Raw genomic sequence first — 20140 nt, 5'->3', positions numbered from 1 at the left:
TTATGACACCTATTAGTCTGTTAGCTTCACTGGTGTCTGTATAGAACAAATGCAAATATTATGAAAAATATTGTTACACACATACACATTCAAAATGGGGAGAAGGGAACTAAAATTACAAGTGTAAGGTACCATAACAGAATATCTTAATTACAAGGTATTGTTAAAAATGATAATGTGTGTAACATACTTCCATAATGATTCCTGTATTTTTTTGCTCCTTCTAAAAAGATAATACATCTAGATACTCTAATCATAAAAGAAAACCTGAAGAGAAAGTAAACTAAAGCCATGTTAACATGCTTATTTTTCTAGTAAAATAAGTTTTTGTCTGGGGATTTAGCTCTGCGGTATAGAGTACATCCCCAGCATTTGGAAAGCACTGGGTTCAGTTCCCAGCAGCAAGGAAAAAAGATTTTAATTCTATGAATTGAACATAACTTTCTTATGTTCATATTTGAATACACTACCAGTGAAACTCTCTCTACATTATGTACAACCACAAGAATGAGATCCTAATTAGAATAAGTTATATATTCCATGTATAAGATATCAAAATACACTTCACTGTCATATCTAAAAAAAAAACCCACCAAATTTTAAAATTTTATTTCTATATATCCGAATAAAGATTTTACATTCTTTCATTAAATAATATACTAACACAATCCTTTCATTAATACTCATGGGTATCATCATTATTGATTATTATGTTATATGCAGTCATAATTGCTGACTGGTATAAAGTATTGATTCTGGACTCCAGGGAGGTGGTGCATGCCTGTATTCCCAGGGGCTTGGAAGGTGGAAGCAGAAGGATCACAAGTTCCAGCCTCAGCAACTCAGGGAAGCCTTAAGCAACTTAGGGTGACTGTCTCAAAATAAAAAAGGCTGGGGATGTGGCCCAGTGGTTAAGTGCCCCCACCCCACCCCCCGCCCCCCAAAAAAGTGTTGATTCTATGTCAAAGTGTCCCAGACAGAAAAATTCAACTGCTTTCTCATCTCTTTTATAATCTCTTGTGCTATCAATCTGCAAATCTACTACTTCTTTTGGCTTCTTACATGCTATAAAAGAAAGCAGATTAGAAATTTGTTGAAATTATCTGAACAGAGACATACAAAAATAGTACAGATTAAAAAGAGATTCATATAGGATACAGCATTGAGACAAAAATGGTAGTAGTGGTGGGAAGATGATCTGGGTGGGAAGATGATCTGGTTAAGTTTATCCGGAAAAGCATCAACATAAGAGGAATATCTGAGTTGTGACTTAAGAAAAAACACAGACACCTAGGCTTTTTTAGAACTTCATAAATGCAAGGGCAGCCACGAGACTATAGGAGATCAGAAAAAGGCTTTCAGAATAGGAGAAAAGCACACATACACATATATGATCAAACAGTATGGCACATGTGGAGAACTTTAAATATATTAGTATGGATTATATAAGGACAAGGAGGCCAAAGATCCTATTTGAACAGCTTTGTGACAGTCTAGCCAAGCAAGGATGGAAATCACATAGAGATGGAAAGGATGGGACAGTTACAAGCAATATTAAGAAAGCAGAATTAGCAATTATAGGAGATCAATAAATAAAGGCAAGAAAGGAACCTAAAACATTCCCATGTTAATGTGGGTGACAAAATGAGACAGTTATGGTTATGCCACTTGTTGGAATATGGAATGATCAGGAAGGTCTGAGTGTTCAATATTAATAAAGTAGTTAACAGAATATATGGGTTTTGCTTTCTCAAAGATACCTACTTACTTTGACCATCCTATTAAATACTCTAACTTGTCTCACCTCCTCATTTTTAATTGTTCTTACACTGCTCCATTCAATTTTGTCACAGCATTTATTAAATTGTATATCTTGCTATATAATTTACTTAATACAGTCATGTAATAATGCCTCCTCTAGAATTTGGGCTGTATGGAGGAAGCTAGTTTTGTCTAAACACTGTCCAGCACATAAGATTACGGAGGTGACAAATAGTACAGAAGGGAGGTCTAGGGTAGGGATTTAGATTCAGAAGATAGAATTTTTAAAAACAGAGGAAATATGACACTGCTGAGGGTGACTAGTAAAATGGGATGATACCAAAAAGGAAACCTGGAAAATCACCTGATATTAAAACTACTCAGAAAAAAATGGCAAGTACTGGTAAAGAGAAGGGAAACCTGAAAAAAAGGTGTCACAGAAACAATAAAACAGAGACACATTCAAGGTAGCAATCTTAGCAGGATCAGTTTTTTTCAGAATAAAGAGAAAAGCCAGGCTGCAATAATTAAAGATGTTATTGAGAAGAAAATACAGATATAGAAGGTCACACTATATTTTTAAGAAGTCTCACTATGATGGCTTGGCATGTTGGCGGACACCTGTAATCCCAGGGGCTTAAAAGGCTGAGACAGGAGGACTGCAAATTCAAAGCCAGCCTCAGCAACTTAGGCAAGGCCCTGTCTCCAAGTAAAATACAAAAAAAAGTGCTGGGGATGTGGCTCAGTGGTTAAGTGCCCTTGGGTTCAAATCCCTGGTACAGAAAAAAAAAGCAGCAGCAGCAGCCCCACTATAAAGAAAAGGAATAAGACAACCATTAGTTTTTATATTAGAGAACAGAGATTTAAATTATTTTATTTAATCAACAATAAAAATGAAAGAGAAAATCTTAAGAATTGATAAATAGAGCAAAACTATCTGTGAAGATATGTACTAAAAACACAGAGGGATTTCCTCCAGTGGGCTATATCCTAAAGAGAACTACAACAAAAAATTTAGACTGTTTTCAGCACTTTAACTGTTGGTGGTAATATTAGTGTTATTATTCATAACACTCGTTGCATAATTAAGGACAAAGCAAATGAGTAAACATGATATTCTACTCCACCATTCCTAGTACTGCTAAGAAGTACAATCTTATAGAACAGGGATGAAATACGGCATGTGAAATTTGCTCTAGAATAACACAACAAGAGCTGGGCATGGTGCCACATATCTGTAATCCCTGCCGCTCTGGAGCCCGAGGCAGGAGAATGGTAAGTTTGAGACCAGCTTCAGCAACTTAGGAGGCCGTAAACAACTTATTGAGAGCCTGGTCCCTCCCACCCCCCCCCAAAAAAAAAAAAAATTAAAAAGAACTGGGGATGTGGCTCAGTGGTAAAGCATTCCTGGGTTTAATCCCTAAAAAAACCAAGAGAAGATGAAAACAATATTGGCCATGAAATGATACTTGTCAAAGTTGACTGGTGGGCATACAGGAGTTCATTTTACTATTTTATGTCTGTAGATGTTTAAAATTATATGAGAGAAAAGTTTCATCACATCACTTTTCTGGTCAAATCCTCCAAAGGCTTTTGAAAAATAAAATTTTTAAACTATTTGCCCACAAAGCCCTGCTTAATACACTTATAACCTCCGACATCAATTTCTACTGATCTCCAAAATAATATGCTATTCTATGAATGCTCTTACTTTAGGGCCTTTCCATTTTCTATTCAAAATGATATTTCTTATCTACCTCCAGGCTTTATTTGCATATAACTTATTGTCTTTTAATGTACTAAATAGTTGAAACACTTGTACAATAGTAGTAGACTAGGAAAAAGGAACACAACTTTGTAACAAGAGTAAAGGAGGAAAGAAAAGACACATAAATAGGTATAAGAACAGGAAGTTAAAGGGGGTTCCTGCTTGTAACCTCAATTTCCTCTGTGCACCGAGAGAAAGGTCATTTACTAAAAGGAAGAAATTTAGTATAGTAGTGATAATTTGGAATGACTGCTTTACAAAACAGAAGTTCAAAAGGGAAATCAAAAAAGATGCCTAATAATACTAAGGGTCCAGTTGAGATGGCACCAAAATACACGAGTGTAATTTTCTCTTGCAGCCTTCAACATTCAGGGCATGGTTGTTCAAGAGAATCTTCTGCAATGGAAATGTTATACATCTGTCCTACATATAACTATTTAGACACTTGAAATGGCTAGAATGATTCAGTATTGATTTTTAAAATTTAGATTTACCTAATTTAAATTTAGATAGCACATATGATCAGCAGTTACCAATAAAGGAAAGCCGAAATCATGAAGCAGGCATTATCTATTTGGTAGATAATAAATAAAACCTTTAGCTGGTTAAGTGGCTACACACCTTTCCCAGAATTATAGATAGCTGGGATCTAAGTTGGACAACTGCTAATTTTACTGGTAGTTTCTGATACTTAAATAAACCACTGCCACCACCCAAAGAGCCAAAATTCCCCGAGAAGAGAAATTTCATGTGTGTGTGTGTAAGTATACATTTGACTAAATATGTATCTTTAAATTAAAAAAATCAATAAAATTTGGCAACTTATTCTATAATCATACAAATGTGGTGTGCTGATTTTGGTTCTTCTTTTTATATTTTAAGTTTTAATTTATATCTGTTTAATAATATTAATATAAGCCAGACACCCTGAAGTCCTTGGAGTTCGGGGGGGGGGGGGGGGCAGCAGAAGAATGAACTACATAAATTGTGCCACTATCCACATTAAATTCGTAATAAATTCAAGAATATATATTTATACCTACTTATGAAACCAGACAAAATGAGAGCTACCTTGGAAGTGATCAAGACCAAAAAACAAAACAAAACCAATCAGTGGTACAAAATTCTCCTATGTGGTGCTGGAAGTATATACCACTAATTAACCACTTTCTTTCTCTTGTTTGGCCAGAGCAGAGCTTTACAATTCAACACAAACAATATGCCATATAGATACTATCCATGATACAAGTTTTACTGATGTAAATGCAAATAAACATTAAGACAAATTCCCCAAACTGAACTTTTTCCCCACCAAAAAAGTAGATGTGAGAGATATAAGACACAAACCCATTTTTCTATGGAGCTTTAGATGTTGTGTTTTGCAACTCCACATAGTAGATAATGTCTTCAAGTCCTTTAAGTCCTGAAGAGTTTATATGTGATGAAACTGTATATATCCAGATTTTTATTCATTCCCATCATATAGAGTTTTATATTTCTCAAAATGGCTATTCCATAAATGGCAAGGAGGAAAAGCATTGTTAACTAGGAATTGACGTATTTAGAGTACTGGATTTCTAAGCAAATAACATCTTGAAGAGCACTGGATTTTTTTTTTTTAAATTTTCTTATTATTTCACACAATCTATGGATATACTAAGAGCAAATGTGATGTAGACATATTACTCATTTATAATTAATAACCTTTACCAAATAACCAATTTAGGTATCATAGAGAATGACTGAGTGATATTAGCATTTTATCTGGAAATAGACAGGATTGGTAAGAGGACTGTGAACAGCAAGGTGAAAACATCACAATATCAAGACCTAAAAGAGGAAGCAGAGCTATTGTTATCATTCAGAAAACAAACATAAAAGCTCTGACATCTGTTGACAATTTTAAGTTGGCAAGATTGCTTTGAAGCCTTTCCACTTTTCCAGTTATCTTAATCATAGCCTAGTGGCTCTATATAAACACTGGGAGGGCACAAATGGCAATGAGGGCTGAATGTTCATCCATCAATGAAGGGGAGAAGATACTAAAGGTATTTACTATGACAGAGACACAAACTACCAACAATGTAGTTGTTGTCAAATATCAATACTACCTGTGGTAGTTTTGTATGAACTCAAGACAGGCTTGCCTAGTTATTTGGACAAGCAGCAGTCTACATGTTTGTTGCTCATAGTATACCCTATTGAAAACACTTACTAGCTTTCCCTTTATGTTTTCCATCTTATTTCTAATAGAACTCTAGTTCTGAAAATAAATAAAAACAAAGAAAAACAGGCAAACATTTGATATTTCTGCATTAGTTGATTCCACATTGCAAAATACTATGAACAAAATTCTGTTTTAGAATTTATAGAATGTTGCTATATTTAGATCCTTCCTTGACCTAAGAGAGTGAAGTATTTTGTTTGCCTTTAAATTCACAACTAGAAAAAAAAAAATAAATAAAATAAATTCACAACTAGAGGAAGGTGACTGGCACATAGCAATAAATGACTATATATTACAGCTTAGCATCACATGATTTTTTTCCTTAAATCTTGAGAGCAGCAGGACATAGTGGGATGCACCTGTAATGCCGATTACCGGGGAGGCTGAGGCAGGAGGATGGGAAAGTTTGAGGCCTGCCTGGGCAACTTAGCGAGATCATATCTCAAAATAGAATTTTAAAAAGAGATGGGGATGTAGCTCAATGGTAGAACACCTGCCTAGCATGTGTGATGTCCTGAGCTGAATCCCTGTATCATCTTAAAATTTTTAAAAAATATTTTATCTAAAACGCAGATCCTTAGACCAATTACTTATAAAACACAAGTTATGCTCTAAAGATTGATCTGGTGATTCAAAATAAAAAAGTATACTTTAGAATGATTTATCTTAGGGTTAACAATTGTTTGAACCAATTATGCAGCTGTAGAAAAACAAACAGCCAGGCATGGTGGCTCATGCCTGTAATCCCAGCAACTCAGAAGGCTTAGGCAGGAGGATCTCAAGTTTGAGGATAGCCTCAGCAATTTAGTGAGGCTGTAAGCAACTTAGTGAGACCTTGTCTCAAAATAAAAAGGGGTGGGGATATGGCTCAGCAGTTAAGCGCCCCTGCATTCAATCCACAGTATTCCTCCCCAAAAGACAGTGATACCCCAAGTAATCAAAACAGTGTACTAGTTGGTATAAGGACAGATACACAGATCAAGGGAACAAAAAAGTATGGAGATACATTATAGCATAAATGGTTTTGATTTTCACCAAGAGTATCAAAGAACACTCAATGTGGAAGAGACAATCTTTTCAACAAATCAATAATGGTGCTGAGAAAAGAGGATACTCACATTGACTTAAACCATATATTAGAAGATAACTCAAAATGGATTAAAGTCCCAAGGGTTAGAAATAAAAACTACAAAAAACACTCTTAGAAAAAAAAAAAAAAAAGGAAAATCTTCATGACATTGAATTTGTAATAATTTTTTGGATATGACACTAAAAAATAAATTAGACATCAAGATCAGAAACATATGTACACAAAGACAACCCAAAGAATGGAAGCAAATACTTACAAAGCATGTATCTAATAAAGGACTGATACCTACACATAAAATACTCCTACAATTGTTTGACAAAAAATAAAAACACCCAAAAATTTAAAAATGGGGAAAGGAGCTGAATGAACATCTCTCATTCAGATGTTATACAGATGATCAATAAACCATGAAATTAGGTTTATCATTAATTATCATAGAAACACAACTCAAAACTACAATAAGATATGGCTCTATATAATAATCTATTAGTATAATAATCACTAAAAAAAAAAAAACCAACAACAAAAAAGGAAAAAAACAACTGTTAGTGCAGATGTGGAAGAAAGTGGAACCCTGTATACTGTTGATGGGACCAAAAAATGGCATGCAAAGACCATGGAAAACACTTTTACTCCTATATACCCAAAACAACTGGAAGGAAGGACTAATTATATACCAATGTTCATAGTAGTATCATTCACAATAGTCCAAAAGGTAGAAGCCCAAGTTATCCATTAGCAGATGAAGAAAATGTGGTATATACATATAATGGAACATTATTCAACTATAAAAGCAAATGAAATTCTAACACAAGCTTTAACATGTCTAAAACTTGAAGACATGAGGCTACGTTAAGCTGGTTACAAAAAAGACAAATATTGTATTTCTCCTATGTGAGATACCTAGCATAGGCAAATTCACAAAGCAAGTAGAATATAGGTTACTAGGGACTGGTGAAGGTGGAATTTGAAAGTGGGGAATTACTGTTTAATGATAGTGTTTTAGTCAGCTTTTTTTGCTGCTGTGGCTAAAAGGACCCAACCAGAACAACTGTAGAGGAGGAAAAGTTTATTTAAGGGCTCAGGGCTTCGGAGGTTTTAGTCTACAGAAGTTCAGCTCCATTCAAAATAAGGATGAACATCATGGCAGAGTGTGGCAGAGGGAAGTAGCTCACATCATGATCAGAAAGTAGAGGGAGAGAGATGGCAGGTGGGATGGTGGGGTGGGGATATAGAGAGAAAGACATCTGGTCTCCATTTGCTAGATACAAATATATACCCCAAAGCCATGCCCAAATTCCCATCTCCTCCAGTCACACCCTGCCACTTCAGTTACCACTCAGTTAATCCCTATCATAGGATTAATTCAGTGATTGGATTAAGACTCTCACCACTCAATCATTTCTCCTCTGATCCTTCTCGCACTGTCTCACTCATGAACTTTTGAGGGACACCTCACATCCAAACTATAACAGATAGTTTCTATTTTGGATGATGAATAAAATCTGGAAATGGATAGTGGTAATGGTTATACAACATACAACCACTGTACCAAAGTGAATGTACTTTAATGCCATTGAATTTTATGCTTAAATTTAAAAGGTTAAGTTTACTGTTTGCCTCTTTGTAACAAATACTTGGTATTCCTCTGTACTCAATGAGGACAGGTGGCCTATCCAACTAAAAATGGCCTATCCAACTAAAAATGTTTGTTAAAAGCTGCCCTTATCATCGCTATACCTTCAAAGGAAGAACGTATGTAAAGTTCGTGTTTATTTAAATGGACATACAATATGCATTCTGCTTCCTGACTTCAGGTATCTGCTACTCAGTTGTATTTTGCCTAGTAATGTTTACCTCACTAGATTACAGGCTGTAGGATGACAACAAAATATTTGTATCCTTCCAATTAATACACCAGGTCCTCAAATACATAAATAAACAGCCTCTAACCCATATTAGTTATTGACTAAAGACTAGGACTGTTTTGTCTTTAGTTTGAAGCCTGAAAAGATATGGATTTTAGGGACAATCCTTTGGCTAGATGCTAACAGGGCTTTATTTTAAACTACTTTATTTTTCAATTTTAACTTTGAGTAAATTTAGGTCTTCAGAATACCTATATGCATAAAAAAGAAAAACAGGTAAAAAAAAATTAAAAAACCCAGGGAGACTGAATAACATCTTAAATCTATTAATATTCTCTGCCTGGGGAACAAATCCATCAGAAAATAATCATGGATTTGGAGTATAGCTTGATGCCAATATGTGGAAAGTCAGGGAAAATGTGTTGACAATAAAATTAAGAAAAAAACTTTTAACTTTTATATTTAGGCACTAATGCACAACATTTCCCTAAACCTCATTCTCTCTGCCTGTAAAACCTCTACCACTTATATTTCTTCTTTTCTCTCCTTTCATTCCCCTACTATCTCTGGCAAAAATTATAAATATTAGCTCTTAAAGGACTGGAAAAGGGTGGGAAACTGACACTGAATCATCAAGGCACACAAAAACTAGTATTATGGGAAAGAAAACCTATGAATAATAAGAAAAAAACCTGTTTAAAAGAAAGGAGACGGGAGGAAAGGAGAAAAAGATATGCGACTTGAGTTCCTGACTTTTTAGTTCCCAATTACAGTCTAATTAAGGTTAGCTTTACTTTCTTGCTATGAAGGTACCCTGATATTGCCTGCAGTAGTTACAATATCTATCCTTTTTAAAATTAACTGACTATAAGGGGTTTCTGTTTCTATCTTCTCATTTGTAAATTAGATTTCTCAGAGAGTTGTATAGATTAAATAAATTAATGGCTCAGAATTTCTGGAATCTGATTTCTACAAGCATGATTTCACACACTTTAAATTCTTAACAGCAGCCACCAAAAAGTAAAATGAGACTGGCAGATTTTTCAGCATATGATCATAGCAGATTTGGGATCGAGAGGGAACTATGGTGGTGACTTCTAAATGTTTTTAATCTGAGTATTGCAGAATAGCTCATACTCAAGCCAATTTTCAGTCAAAATAAGGTGTTTCTGCACTCCATGGATTCATTTTCAACACATCAAGTTTCGAAACAAATTTTTACAAATGAAGAACTCTTTTTTTAATGGCAGTAGACATGCACTGGAGGAAGTCAAATACCCAACTTATGGGATTTTAGTAAGCATGCTTTATAATTATTTTTGAAAATATAGCTATATAAAATCAGGTAGAAATTAATATTAGATGAAATAGTTTAAAAGAATGCAGAGCAACGTTAATGATATTAAAACATGAGGTAACAACTTTTAAGTTAAAAACAAACAAACAAAAAAACTTAAATGAGGAAGTCTAATGATTCTATTTTTAGATGCTGGTTCTCTTTTTTCTTGTTGTCCATGCTACTATCCAGGCTTCAGCCTGGCTTTATTATTGCAAGCTGTCACTTCTGACTAGAAATGGGATAGTACCAAGCACTACACAATAGCTGCTTCCTGCACTATACTCATCTGGACCATGCCCCAGCAATGACTGCCCAGGGATAACTAATTCTACCAAGCCAATAATCTATCAGTAGTCAGTTCACAGTCATGGTCATGATCCTGTGTTTTTACATTCTTGTCCCAGCATATATGCAACAAAACCACCATTCTCATTTTACTTATTTTATTTCAACAAGGCACCTCTAAATTCATTCAAACGCTAATATGAAAAGAGAAAAAAAAAAAGGAAGATGTACATGAAAACTCAGGTAATAATTGGGAATGTGATTAACTTCTGTCAAAATATAACTCAGAAACAGACACAGAAAAACAGAATAGAAAGCTCTTAAGTACTGTTAATCCAAACAAACAAGCCTGGTTTTCCAATTTTATAGAACTTTTTTTTGGTGGGTACTGGGCTTTGAACCCAGGGGGCGTTTAACAACAGCCACATCCCCCAGCCCTTTTTTATATTTTATTTGGAGACAAAATCTTGCTGAGTTGCTTATGGCCTCAATAAATTGCTGAGGCTGGGGCTGAACTCACAATCCTCCTTCCTTGGCTTCCCAAGCCACGCACCAGCCTGGCTACAACTTTTGATTTTTATCTGGCTCAGCCTATCTCAGAAGGTCTCACATTTCAAATAAACCTAGTTTTAGGGTGAAATGTTTCTTTCTCAGAGACTAAAATAATTGGGACTTAACTTGATAGGTTAATATTGGTCGAAAATGGATGTTTTTCCACCTTAAACAAGTTCATGGAATTAAAGAGTGTAATGGTAGAAATGTTAAAGGTCATTTAATCAAAACTAATTCATTCTGTGCTTAGAGGACCTCCATCCCATCATAATACCTCTATAAAGCCTCTCTCAAAAGCCAAACAATGACAAACCTTTCTGTACCTTATCACTAATACTCTTTTTAAAATTTGTTCTAATTAGTTAACAGTAGAATGCATTTTGACACAACTAATACTTTTTTTTTTTTTTTTTTGAGATAAAAAATAAATAGCAGCAAAAGCAGCTTGATTTTCCCTGTGGAAGAAAGATATTCCATAGTCATCTTTTCTAATACCATTTATTTAAAATAATAGTTTAAGAAGTCATCATTGGCTGGGCAGGGTGGAACACGCCTTGTAATCCCCATGAGTTGGAAGACCAAGGCAGGAGGATCTCAAGTTGAAGACCAGCCTCAATAACTTAGGGAGTCTCTACACAATTTAGTGAGACCCTGTCTCAAAATAAAAAATAAAAAGGGATGGGACTGGGGTTGTAGCTCAGTGGTAGATCATCCTTGTGTGAGGCACTGGGTTCAAATCTCAGCACAACATAAAAATAATTAAATAAAGATATTGTGTCCATCTACAACTTAAAAAAAATTTTTTTAAATAAATAAATAAAAAGGGATGGAGATGTGGCTCAGTGTTTAAACATCCCTGGTGCGGGATAAAAAAGCATTATGGGAGGGGAAGAAAAATACTACAAAAAGTAAGTTCTATTATACATTGACAATAGATTGTACTGTCAGCTGAAAAGGTTTATCTAGCACCAGTTGCAGAGAAGACAAATAAGATTGAAGAAAGACTGACAGGCAGACAGGGGCCAACATATATGTCCAATGAGTATATGAATGTGAAGAAGAGAAATGAGTTACAAATAGTCAATAAAAAGGTTTAATACATCATCAACTAAAAAAGGGAAAATAACCTACTAAGCAGTATCTAGATCATAACTCTTTGATATTTCATTTCATTTCATTTTGCTAACAACACTGAAGTAGATGGTACTGTTTCAGCTGAGAAAAACATTTACAAAATAATTTAGCCTCTCTCAATGTCATATAGCTAACAAATGGCAAAACTAGGCTTTGAAACCATGTTTGCCAGAAATTACATCAAAATGCATATTCTTGTCAGGCATGTGGCATATTCCTGCAATCCCAGCAACTCGGGAGTCAGAGGCAAAAGAGAGCAAATCTGAGACCAGCCTTAGCAACTCAGTGAACACCTGAAGGGGGAAAAGGGAAGCTAACACAAACACACAAACAAACAAGCAAGCAAAAAACCTCTCAAAATACAAAAACTTGGGGACTTAGAGATATGTAGATCAGTGACAAAGTGCCCCTTGGTTTGATCCCATACCTTTTCCTTCTGATCTGTACTGAGTAAGATATCTACTACTATAAAAGTCTATGATTCTCTAAATATACTTCCTTATCATTGATTATGCTGTCCCTCCTGCCAATTTCTGCATTATTCCTCTTCACTTCCATCATTCAAGTTTTACCTCCTTCATGAGACTTCTTTAACCATTTTGATCACTACTGACATTTTTGCCTTTGAAGTCATCACTATGCATTTTGGGCTCCTTACATGCACTTCAAGGAAAATTTAAAGATAAATAAATAAATAAATGTATAAATTCTTGCCACAGATTATGAACTCCTTGAAAATAATTCAAGACTATTAGCCATAATGGTTAGTGTGTGCTTGTAATCCCAGCTACGGAGAAGGCTGAGGCAGAAAGATACACTGATGTCCAAGAGGTTGAGGCTGGCCTAGGCAATGTAGTGGAGATCCTATCTCAAACACACAAAAAAATTACTTTGCTTTAAAATTGGTAAAGCAACTACAGGGTGTAATGAATAGGGAAGCCTCAACAGTTAAATAATTGTTAAATGAATGAAGTTTATCTTGAAGTTTCTAAAACCAGACATTTCAAAATTTTAAGGGTAAGTCAAATACAGTCTAAGCATAAAATTTCAATTCAAAGACTCAGGGGGTAAGGCAATAATCTATTCAACCTCAGCACTGACCTTTAAGCTGTACCCACCTTCCTCAACTATACCACAGGTACCCTCTTGAGGAGTAGATAAGTTTCTACATGCTAATATGAAATGAACTTCCAGAGATTCTTATAAATTCCTACAAAATACACCTTTCACTACCAAGTTCAGTCATCACAGCTTAAAAAAAATCTTTGAAAAAAAAATATAGTACTGGTAAAATTAATGGTGGAATAGTAGTAACATGACACCATGAAGTGCACAAATTTAAGATTAATTATAGGATAGAAATATGTATTAACAAATTATGAGTGTCTCAGGTCAAATCCCCATTTACACACAGGAATGTATTATAGTGAAAAAAAAAAATTTGTACCATAAATTGGAATGAAGGTAAAGTTTGAAAAAGCAAGTGGATTTTTTTCCCAACCCTCTAAAGCAATAACAACATGAGGTTCTATTTACTTCCTCCTGTAAATTATTTATAATATCATCATAATACCCTATAGAACAGAAAAGCTTATAAGCAAAATATCAGTGGACCATTTATGTCAAATATTTAAGCATAGCTGCTACTTAAATATTTAAATTGTGGCTAGTTAAAAACAAATAACCAGTTTACTTTTCACCTTGGCTAACTGGGGGCTAAATTTCACCTCACTTGCATTATCTTATCTCAGTTGTAAAACAATTTGAAACTCCATAGGGCGTTAATATAAATTAAGAGAAAAAATACACATACCTCTGTTATACTCCTCTCCCCAAACTATTGATAAACTTAACTTTGACAAATGTTTGAGCTATTTTTAGTAAAGCAAATGTACTTAGCAAGAATTACTTTAAGGATATTCTGAAATTATAGGCAATAAATAAATATGATCAACAACGAAATTATGTATTAAAACTGACCCAAAACTAGGCTGATGGCATAGCTCAGTGGTAGATGTTTGTTTAGCATGTGGCAGGGCCCTGGAAAAACAAAAAGACTACAGAAATTATAGCTATAAAGATTAAGCATAATTAGGACTCTTCTCAGTTCAAGTTTAAGCCACCTTTAATTCAGGAGCTAAGGAAATACTCAGAGGTTTGTTCTACCCATTTCCTCTTCCTTCAACCAGCAACATATGGTATGGTATCTGGTATTCAGTATAGTGGTACTCTATAATAATAGAAATTATGGTATATCTCTAACTTATTTAACTTAGTTCATTATGACTCAGGGCTTCAAGTAAGACGATTCCTTCAGTTTTAGGATGGTGCAACATTATTCCAGGGGAAATCCCTCAGTACTACAATAACTTTTAAAACTATATAGTGATAAAAATGGGGTATAATTTTGGACATCCTCCATCAGTCTCTTATGGCTTTAATTAGTGTCTTTTATATTATTGCTTTATTACATTTAAAAGGAAAGAGGAATGTGATCCCTAGAAAATACTAGACTAACAAACCAGACCAAACCAGATTAATTGATATGAGTCATATACAACTTCAGGTGAGAATCTCTTCTATATCCTCTATGAAGCAACCAACCTGAAAAATGCAGGCGTGTGCATGGCCAGTAGCCAAATTCAGGACAAGCTGATTTCAAAATCATGTTAAAAGTTGAATGTTCTATTTCTTTATCAACCTTTTAAATTTAATTTTATCAAAAGTACAATCCAATTTAATAAGGTTTTTTGGACTTCTGTAATCATATTCCAAAGTAAAGCAACAACACTACTATAACAAAAAAAGTTATAAAAAAAGCATCTTTAAGAAGCAAAAATTTGTTTTCCTTCTTCCCAGCCAGCTGGGTGTTGGGGGAGGGGGAACAACACCAGTAGAATCTGTAGAGTTCCCTCCTACTTCCTCTGTTTTTCCCTTCCCCCTCTGCTTCAAAGAAAGTTAACTGCAACTAGGCATGATCAGGAAAATTAAAAGGAGGAAGTAGAAACTATTTGTGTGCACAGGGAAGGGAAACACACAATACCACACTGTGGGCTGAGAATGTAGTTAAGTGGTAAAGCACTCACCTAGCAAGCATTAAAACCCTGGGCTAGATCCCAAGTACCACCAAAGAGCAACAGCAGCAGCAAAAAAACTCAACAAAACAAAACAAACACCATGGTTGTTGCTTCAGTGACCTAATTAATATGCATTCATCATACTGTTTGTAAGATGTTGGTTCAACTTTTTTAGTAAATTTTCTTCCCATAATACTGAAAATTATGATCTCTAATGACTGCACCCCATGTCAACTAAAAATCTGACCAGATCAAATAATTTAAAACATGCAACCTTAAATTCATTGCACTAAAGTCATTCAGATAGAAAGGGGTAGGATTCAAACCAATTATTTAAGAGTGAAAGGGCTTGTCTTATTAATCCTGAGTCACCTATTTTCTAACCATTTCCTTACACACATAACACTAAATGTACAGATCATCATTTTGAATTTAAAGAGGGGATATAAAGGAAACATATTGAAACAGAATAAAATGCTGAGTTCTCAAGTAAAAAGGTGGTAGATGGGAATTATCATTGTAAAAACGTTTAATTAGATTCACAGCAAAGTATTTTTTCTGGGAAATTTTTAAACAAAACATAAGTACTTATCACTCTTGATCCAGAATGCTAACCATTACACTATGGAACATATCACATACTTATCACTTTTAAAAATCATACACAAAAGCCATTTCTAAAGAAAAGATTTCTCCCCTCCTACTTAAGAAGTTTATAAAGGATAATCAGAACCCAGACCAGAAAGAAACTGCATCATGAAATTTAAAAAGTGAGAAAAACTGGGGTAATAGTTAGAAAGCTTCTAGTGTTCCCAAACTCCCTTTGATTTATACAGGCTAACCCTTTCAGGTTGAGATAGGTCAAGGAAATATTTACAAAATCTATGCCAATAAAAGCTGCCAATATTTAAGATACCAAGGTTTAAAGTATTGCTTGGACAACTGGTTAGAGGAAAGGAATTCTGGAACAAAGCCTATTCAACTACATGAACTCTTAAAACTTGTTCCTTCTAGAATAAATGAATGAGTAAATAAATAAATCTGAAAAATTATACTGAGCCATTTTTGGCCTCCATTGCAAATATTCATTCATAATGCTGAAACAGGTATCTATATCTTTTATAAAAGGAGAAAATGCTTTGGTACTTTAACATGATTAAAAAACAAAACAAAACAAAAAACCACCCAGATACAAAGATGAAAATGTTTTTAGAAAAACTCTCTTGTAAACCATGAGTTACTACCAACTTTTATAAAAAATTCTAAAACCCAAGTACTACTAAGGTTATTTCTTTCTGAATTCACCTTTTTTGGGAAGCACAAATGATTAAAATGTCAAGTGAGAGTACAGACCACTAGTAAAGCACTTGCAGAGCATAAAGAACCCCTGAGTTCTATCCCCAGCATCAAAGAGGTAAAAGAAGTCAACTGAAGCACTTCACTCTGGGAAGATACATATTCTTCCATGTCAGAGGCTGATTTGCAAATTCTATTAGAACTGAAGTCTAAATAACTTCTGAAGAAAGACAATCATACACTCTTACAATTCACCAAACTACTCTTACAATTCACCAAACTACTTAAGACTTTACCTCTTTGGCCTTTATTATTAAAAAAAAAAAAAAATTATCACCATCTTCAAGTTTTGAAATGTTAGGGGAAAAAATGCTGGGTTAGCACATTCTTTTAACCATTATAATTTTAATAAACATGTTGTACAGTTTTAGGCCACCTGGCAAGAGTTTATTTTTAAAAGTAATTTCTACATAACTATTTCACTTCTCTAAATCAAATCCAAGCTGAAACTTCCTTCCACAGTGATAATAATGCAAACACAGAATTAAAAAATTGAGTTGGAAGGTTCCTTTGATTTCACTTTGACAAACAAATGATAGTAATGCCTATAATACACTAAATGGCATTCATAAAAACAAAATAAAACCCAAGGGAAAAGCTCCCATAACTCCACTGTAAAATTGGGAGTTGGCTATGATTTTTTAGCTATAACAGTTACTAGTTAAAAAAAAGCTAAGTTCAAAAAACAAGGCCATTCAAATAAAAATATCATGAAAATACAAAAGCATAGCTATGTAGACTTCAAATTAAGAAAATAACACCACAAAGAATCATCATCTCACGTTGGTAAACCTAATAACCTAGTTTAATTCCCTAAGTATAACCCCAGCACAACAAATCACTGCTCATTATTAACTCAAGGCCTTGTTCTTTCCATGGAAACAATGGCTCTATATTTTATTTTTTGAAAAATGGTTAACTAGTATGAAATGAAATTGGAGAATTAACTTTCCACTCCTTAGAGGGGAAAAAAAGTTAAAACTACTTCCCTGACCAATGCAATTGCTGTGCTACTTTAAGCATATAACTAAAAGGAAACCTACAAAATAAATATTTAAAGTCCAAATGTACAAAGAAAATTCTGTTTTTTTTTTACTGCTAACTTAAAACATTAACAAGAACTGTACTAGAAATTTTAAAAAAACATTTAGGTTAAATTTAGGGCTGCAGCTGGTAGCTCAGTGGTAGAGCATTAGCTTAGTATGCAAGGACTCTGGGTTTGATCTGTAGTGCTGCTACACAAACAAATAAATAAATCTAATAGTTTACTAGAAAATATTTTCCAACTAAATGTATTATAATTAAGCTATTAAATTACTCAATTAATGACAATCTAAAGGAAAACTTCCCCTTTAAAATGAACTGCTCTTATGTTAAACTGATATGTATGCACACAGTAAACACTAACGCCACTAAATTACATTAATAAACTTCATTCTTAACCTTTAAAGTTGGAGACAAACATAATTTATACTAATATCAGACCAGTTACTTTCTATCATTATTTAGAAAGTAAAAGTTTTTCTTGTTCATTTCTTCATTCCTAGCTACAGACAGAAGGCTGTATGGTTCATAGTAGGATCTCAGTATATATTTCTTGCCAGAATAAATCATTTATGCTCAAATAAAAATTTATTGAATGCCTTGAGCTCTGTGTACATCTAAGATGTTAGTTGAAACTTAGTATATATCTAAACATGAATCAAGTTAAATCAGCAGTTAACTTTTAAAATAAATCTAAAATTTCTTACCTGGTACAGCTGAAAGGCACTATCTTCTGTTAAAAAATCCAGTTGTTTATCTATAAGGAATTCTACTGCGGTTATTGAACTGGGTATACTTTTTTCAACCAGGGGTTTGAAAGTCTGTCAAGAGAAAAATCAAAACAAAAAGTTTCTAATGGCTATTTTCTAAGTTGTATTCTCAAAATGTGGTATGATAACCACACAATATATTAGTGTCATCAGCACATGGTGTAACCTAAAGTAATGCTTTTATCCATACATTAAGAAATTGTGTTTTTTAAAAAAGGAATGAAGTATAACTATATGGAACATGAAAAAATTACATATTAAGCTCATTTTTTACTTTTAAAAAGAATCCAGTATGGGTGTGTGAAAAATTTTAATATTAAAAAAGAAATTGCTTTTTCAAAGAGTAGGAGCTAATTTACCCTTCTTTTTAAAACTATACATAACTATTATTCTTTATAAGACAGTAATAATTTCGATTTTGTATTTTTCTAGCTCATTCACATTGAAATTTTAAAGACCAGGAAGCATCTGTTCTTTTAATCCCACCCCTTGTACTCTCCACCCCTGCCCTTGCCCCAGGCACAAATAAAAATCCAGTTATTTCATTGAAAATAGCATTGAGATAGGAAGCAGTATTTCTTCCTATTTTCAATACTTTTTTAAAAAAAGTGATTCCAAAGGTCATGTGATTCTTTCAAAGGCTTGTCTTTTATATAATGGAATGCATTCATATTTTGGTATAAGGATGGGAGAGATGCAGAGGAGGAAGGAAATATTAATATTATGTATTTTTAATTATGACCACATTCACTTTCATAATAGTAAAGGTTGAATAAAACCTAATTGACATCAAGGTACTATTCCAAAAACTCAAAAATAAAAATTCCATCATTTAAAAACACAGCAGCTTCACTATAAAAGAATCAAAGTTGGAAAACAGAATCAACCAACTCGGCTTCTAAATTACCTCTAATATTACCCAAGAAATGCTTCTTACTACAAGGCAATTTCTATGACCATTTAAACAAAAAGCTTCTAACATGGACAGTAAAAATCCCCAGGAGTTCTGAAGCCATTGTGTTTGCCTATTATCTCCTATCTTAAAGAAATACAACATCTTAATCACAAGTAGTACACATACTCTAGGAAAAACACTTCAAGACTTTTAGTTTGGAATGGCTCTTAAGGAGTAAATTTCTATTTAAGAAATTCCTAAAATGATTTTCAGTGTGATTGCAATTGTTTTGTTGCTAAAAACACATGAAAATAAACAAGTATTTTAAACATGCCTTCTTTTCACACTACCTACACAATAAACATAATATCTTCTCTTAATTGAAATAACATGGAAACAATGTTCAGGGATGCGGGGTACAGCCCAATGATAGAACATGTGCTTATTACCATGACCAAGGCCCAAGGTTCCATCCACAGACAGCTCCCCACCACCACCAAGGGGGAGGGGGTATGAGGGGGGAGCCCAAACCTCTTACATACCCACTTACTTTCAGTATTTATGATTATAAAACGTATTCACAGCAACATCCTCTCTTCCCAAGTCCTAGGCTAACCTTTTAAGTTCTACACATTTATGAGAAATATTTTATTTGGGGGAGAAATTATATTTTCAAAATAAAAATGCCCACATTATTTAGCTATCACCGGCTACTGTTGTCATCTAATATTTTCCATTTGCCAGGACTAAATTCCAGAAATTATCATTTTTATAAATCCATTCACTTTTTTTCACTTATTAAGTGATAAAGTTTTGAAGAGTACTTACTTTCATTAGACTTAAAATGTCCATACCACTGTGATCGACTAATACGAAATAATGAAGAGATACTATAATCTCTACTATGAAAAATGGTTTTTCATCTTATACTAGTCAGTTTAGCTTTTAATAAACTAGAAAACACTGGCATTTTC

The 20140-nt window shown here is 33.9% G+C and overlaps 1 protein-coding gene across 3 annotated transcripts in view; it reads right to left on the bottom strand.

Annotated features, from left to right (window-relative positions):
• Jmjd1c (jumonji domain containing 1C) overlaps positions 1-20140 on the bottom strand; it is a 231227-nt gene that overhangs the window by 57436 nt on the left and 153651 nt on the right. For all 3 annotated transcript variants that reach the window (XM_071611234.1, XM_071611232.1, XM_071611233.1), the window contains one exon: positions 18209-18322. In XM_071611234.1, coding sequence (XP_071467335.1) covers positions 18209-18322 — 114 coding nt within the window. The remainder of the gene's footprint in view (positions 1-18208; positions 18323-20140) is intronic.

The sequence above is a fragment of the Marmota flaviventris genome, chromosome 4 (assembly GCF_047511675.1).
Source record: "Marmota flaviventris isolate mMarFla1 chromosome 4, mMarFla1.hap1, whole genome shotgun sequence".
NCBI classification, from domain to species: Eukaryota; Metazoa; Chordata; class Mammalia; order Rodentia; family Sciuridae; genus Marmota; species Marmota flaviventris.
This window is presented reverse-complemented; position numbering and strand designations above follow the sequence as displayed.